At 37.0% G+C, this 6,000-nt stretch overlaps 1 protein-coding gene across 1 annotated transcript in view; it reads left to right on the top strand.

Annotated features, from left to right (window-relative positions):
• galt (galactose-1-phosphate uridylyltransferase) overlaps positions 1-1,807 on the top strand; it is a 51,355-nt gene extending 49,548 nt beyond the window's left edge. Inside the window, exons 10-11 of the mRNA XM_033976320.2 lie at positions 156-310; positions 886-1,807. Of these exons, the coding sequence (XP_033832211.1) occupies positions 156-310; positions 886-972 (242 nt within the window). The 3' untranslated portion in view covers positions 973-1,807. The remainder of the gene's footprint in view (positions 1-155; positions 311-885) is intronic.
• Positions 1,808-6,000: the final 4,193 nt, after the last annotated feature.

Genomic DNA, 6,000 nt, shown 5'->3' on the forward strand with positions numbered 1-6,000 from the left:
TACTTTAAATGTGCTATAATAATAAAATTGAACTGTATTGAATCCAATCGTACTACCAAATCATATTTACAATAATATTACACCACTAACTGACAATAGAAAGCTGTATGTCATCTTCACAGAAAGGTTCCATAACTTCTTCCTGTTTTACGCAGGAGCTCCGACGGGCCCCCATCTGACAGAAGACTCCTCTCACTGGCAGCTGCATGCACATTACTACCCTCCACTGCTGCGCTCTGCCACTGTCAAGAAGTTCATGGTGGGCTATGAGATGCTAGCCCTGGAGCAGAGAGATCTCACGCCAGAGCAGGTCCACTGCACACTGTTATAAACTCAAGCTGATTTATGGTTAAAATGATAAATATATTGCAGGTGGTACTGTTTTGCACAGTTTGGATCAATAACACCTGGGTATTGGATGAACAGATAGCCAATACTGAGACATTAATTAAAGGGAGAGAAAGTGTAAAAGCTGCTGTAAACATAGCTGGGTGATTCTGTTTACAAATGCACTGGTACTGCTTTGGGTTAAGTTTATCGGTTAATGGTGGTACAGATCAATTAATTGACATGTATATGTTTTACATTAATTAAAAATAATGCATTTTTAAGATGGTTTAATTATCTTCAAATCAAGTATTTTTAAGAGCGGGGGGTACATTATTGCAAAGGCATAGACACCTAGAAACTTAATCAGTAAATAATCTGCCAGATAAATTGATTACCAAATAATCCTATCCTACACTACCCTAGACCATTTACTATTTATAAGAAAGAAAATGAATATCCAAGTGAATAATAAACAGATAATGTGTAGACTTTTAATCAGTTTCCAGGTTTGTTTGTACAAGCTTATGCTAATTGATATTTATTTTTTTGTTCTAGGCTGCTGAAAAACTGAGAAACTTACCAGACATCCATTACAAAACTAGACAACATCTTGAAGAGAAAGTAAAAGAAGCCACCAGTTAAAAAAAAAAAAAAAAAAAAATCACATGTATACTCATGACATTGACAAAATATAATCGGATCAATTGTACTTTTAAAATCAACTACAGTGATTGGATGTCTGTCCTCTTCTGGTAAATTCTCATAAAGATTTGATGTCCGATGTTGGGAAGCTCGCATACACTTAAGGCTTCTTCTATCAGCAGAACAATGCGATATCTGTGATGTAAATGAATGTCTTTGTTCACTCTATGGAAAATTGGATTCCACTTAGTCAAATGTACAAATGTTTTCTGATGCCAAGTTGCCTTAAACTAATTGAAAAGCAGTCTCAATCCATTGTGTTTTAAATTTAAAGCTGTACTATGCAACTTATCCATAGTAGTCTGGATTGTTCTATACTATAGCATTAGACTTATTTAAAAAAAAATCTGGATTCATTCAGTTATAAATGTTTTAATTGCTAAATTAACCTTGAAATACACTCATTCTTACTATGGTCGGGGTCGCCTCTCCACAGATATGACCTGTAACGTGGCGTGGTTGCATCACCTGACACTTTCCGTAAGTGTATTGTGGAACACTAGCACTATGGCAAAGGCACCAGGCAAAGCTACAACATCTACGGAGACAAAACAGTAAAGTTGCATAGTGCCCCTTTAAAGGATTGGAGCTCAATATTAAAAATGAATGTTGTGCTGGAGCTTTCAGAGCCATAGACAGAGACTGTGAAAAAATATTAAATCCATAGGTTTTGATACAAGTTGCAACAATATTTAACCCTTGTTCAATTTATGTTGTTTCCCTGGACAACAGTAGGTGGCAGTGTTGCTTAAAAATTCAACACCACCCAGCTTTTGACTGCAAATTATAAAATTAAATTGCAACCTAAAATTACTTTTTTCATAAATAAAAGTAGTTGTTTAAAGACTGTTGTTGAAAGGCTGAATTTGTTTGTCGTTATGAACGGTTAATCAAGAACACACAGAAAACTGATTGTTTGAATAAATGTGTTTTTATCTTTTAACAAATCAACTTCTTTTAAAAAGAAAATATGCTTTGGATTTTAGTTTTGCTTTGTTACATGAAATAAGATACCTTTGAAAACTTAAGGTGGAAGAACGAGAATATAAACCATTATTTCCAGATCTATTGTCTTGCCTTGGAAGACACTTCACCAAACTTGCATCTGACTGTGTGATTGTGGTGGTCGAAAGAACCATAGGTGCACATTAGCAGCCATACTTCTCTCAGACTGCTCCAGAGCACATTTTTCTAACACAACAGTACTGTCACTTTACACTGTATCAAACTTAAAGGTCACTATTTAACTTTCAGGTGGTTGCCACCTGCATGTCTCTATGGATATGTTGTTGCTTTGCCTGGAAAAGTCCAAATTATACCATTAAAATTATACATCTCTATTGACACAAACAGGGGGCACCACCAGGCAAAGTTACAGGTCAGATCTGTGGGGAGTCGAACCGCTGCAAAGTTGACTTGTGAGCTTTAAGCCAAGCTCATCAAAAACCTACCTAGAGTTCTTTTTTTTTCCATTCAGTCATAATAATAATAATAATGTCTCTAGATTATTAGTCTGTCTACATCTCCAAAGTTCGAAATGCTCTGTTCCACCTTGTGAGTCAAGTCAAGTCAACATCTACCTTGTACCTTTTGTTCAGTAGAGATTGACGATTCCAGGGCGGAAATTATTCAAATGATTCTAGTGAAGGTGTATGGAGTTTAAAAACACAATGGACATCACAAGGTGGAACAGAGTGTTTTCTGTTTGAGAGAAAAACGCAGCTTGAATATGCAAGATTTGTGTGTTTAACATGTGTGGATGAAACAAAACAACTCCAGGTATGTTTTTGATGAGGAAACATAGATCAGAAAATAGTGCATTATGGTCTTTTTCAGGAATAATAATAGTAATTTAATTAATGATAGATTATAGATAGGTCTGTTTATTGCTACACTGGGGACCATACCGGGCACAGAAATTTATTTAAATGTTTTAACCATAATCACAGGTCAGCGGTGCATCAAAACAGAGCTTGTATCTGCTTTGATCCAGTCCTGTTGCATCCAGTCGGTGTCCGCTGTTGCCATTGTTGTTTTACTGACTCTCGCAATGCATTGTGGTCTAGCAGTTTAGTAATAATCGCTGGGCACTACTTTTTACATCACTAAAAATTGTATGATCCCTAAATAATGCCCCAAGTATGGAATAGTCTGCACATTGTTTTTCAAATTTAAACTTTTCTTTCTTAATCTTGAAGAGCACTTGAACTGTATATTGTTTTTTCCTACTTTATTTTTCTCAGTGAAGCCCTCACACATTGTGCATCCATCCTGTCTCCTACCACCACTCCGTTCACCTTGGATCATTATAAAACAATTTGTATCTCCGCTGAATTTCCAATGTGACCACCAAACAGTGAGTACAGTGGCACTCTTCATTATTTATACTATTGTTACCACGGCTCTATCTCAAAGGCCTCATCCATATTAATGCCGATTCCTGGTTTGTTAGAACTACTACGCGGTTGCCCTGGTTAGCGTCGATAGAGGTCTGGCATGTCGGTGACACTGTATAACATCCCTTTTATGTTGGGGGAGCCGACTTACTTCACTCAAGTCAATATTTATCTGGCGAATTCTCCCTTCCAATCTCTTCTGAGCCTCTGTGAAGTTTAAGGCAGTGTATCAGCTTTTTACACTTTTAAAAATATGTGAAAAACAGATCTAGTTCATTTTAAACAGAAACAACAACAACTAACATGTAATCAGCGCACTTCCTGAATCGGGGCAATAAAGTGCTATATAATTAGATGCAGGCAGGACACAGCAATCTCACTTTGACCTCAAGTGTCTATATCTGTATTGGAACCACACACATTTTGCTAAAATACATGGGAAAGAATTACATTTTCATATAAGCTATTTGTACTTACTACTTGGATTGGTGAGATAGTACCTGTGGTAAATATTTATCATAGTTTTACATCAGTTAAGAGGCAGTTTGTGGAAAAAAAAAAAAAGTTGAGAAGAAAAGGAAAATACAGAAAGTAGCGGCGAGTTCTAAAACAGAATACTCCTACCTCTGTCTTCACCACACACAATTTTATTCAATTTACTAGCAAGGGAAGTATTTTTTCTGACAGTTTAAACCTTCATTTAACAAAATAAAGGTGTTGTGGTATTATTAGTCAAATTATAACTATTACTATTGTGCAAATTAGACTTTTGGCCTTTGTCAACATCATTGCTAGGTAATGGCTTTGGAATCTGCCCATGTCCAACCAGGAAGTAAAATGCTTAACTTAGCTAAAAAAAAAAAAAATTAAATTAAAAACAAAATGCATAAGAAAAGCTAGGCAGGGTTCTTAGTCAAATCTAAAATATAATTATGTTAACTATGTTTTAGTGAAATGAAGTGTCTACCAAGTCCTATGCACTTTCAATATACTTATTGCAGTCTATTTATGGGTAAAATGTGTGCTACTCCACTTTTGTATCTTAGTTCTTGGCTTAAAATGAACAACGATTTGGCTGCTTGTCCAAAATTCTCACTGTGGGTTGTTTTCAAGTCTGCTCGGGTACAGAATTATCCCTGTATTACCTAAGCCCATGCCAAACGCTGTATTATTAGATGGGCTGAGTGCTGGAGCAAGCTGTGCAATTGAAAATATGAGGCGACCGCAGGCAGATTAGAACCAACTGTGGTGCCGATAAACACAATATCAAACGTCTGGCACTGGGGCGTGATGAGCATCACCATGACAACGCAGCGACGTGCAGTTAATAAATTTAATTTGCATACAAGTTCAAGAAACAGGAGGTGGAAAACAACAGTGATCAGACAGGTTTAGTTCAGGAGAATGAACTTATGCCGTGCTGATGAAGGACTGGACTGTTATTGGAGGTAAGTGTGAAGTTTATGTTTAGACTACATGTTAAATGCAATACTCCAGGTTGTGTAAAGTAAAGTACAGTTAATTGTCCCTGTAGTAAATTTGTCCTCTGCATTTGACGCATCCTGCAATGCCGCTGGGGCACCTCATCAGAAGTGATCTTGTGCTAGTTTTGGTCAGGACTACCTAAGTTGAAGGCTAAGACAGCCCTGACCAATTACCTGTGGTGCATGTTTTGGGTTGATGGGGCAAATTGGAGTGCTCAGAGGAAACAGGGAGAAAAATCTCCACACAGAAAGGCTGGAGCGACCAGGAATCAAACCCAAAACCTTCTTTCTGTGAAGCTTGAGTGCTAACCACGCAGCTGCCAGTGAGGATCAAGTGATATACAGATGAAACCAGAAGTTAACATACACTATATAAAAAGACACTTGTTTTTGTCTTTTTTTTTCCCTCGCTCTCTGACATGAAATCACTCAACTTTTCCGGTTTTAGATCAATTAGGATCACCAAACTTATTTCTATTTACTAAATACCAGAAAAATTAGAGCAGGATTTTTTTTGGGACAATTTTTCATTTTCATTTTTTTTTTTTTTTTTTTTTTTTTAGTTGCCTTTAAACTGTTAAAACCTAAACATTTTGAATATCCTTCCACAAACTTCTCACAATAGTTGGCAGGAAGTTTGGTCCATTCCTCCTGGCAAAACTGGTGTAAATGAGTCAAGTTTGGCCACCTTGCTCACACATGCCTTTTCAGGTCTGCCCATAAACTTTCAATACAACTAAGATCAGGGCTTTGACTTTGTTATTCTAAAGCCACTTTGTAACCAGTTTGGTAGTATGCTTTGGGTCAGTGTCCATTTGGAAGACCCATTTGTGCCCAAGCTTTAACTTCCTAGGTAATGTCTTGAGATCTTGCTTCAGAATTTCCACATAATGTTGTTTCCTCATGATGTGATCTATTTTGTGAAGTGTTCCTGTCCCTCCTGCAGCATCATTTCACTGTGGATAATGACACACTCTTACTAGCTTCAGCCACAATCTTCACAAGGTCTTTTACTTTTGTTCTTGAGTTGATAAGCACATTTTGGACTGAAGCACGTTCATCACACAGAGCTCGTCTCCTTTCTGAAC

This window comes from Periophthalmus magnuspinnatus, chromosome 12 (assembly GCF_009829125.3).
Source record: "Periophthalmus magnuspinnatus isolate fPerMag1 chromosome 12, fPerMag1.2.pri, whole genome shotgun sequence".
Classification (NCBI taxonomy): Eukaryota; Metazoa; Chordata; class Actinopteri; order Gobiiformes; family Gobiidae; genus Periophthalmus; species Periophthalmus magnuspinnatus.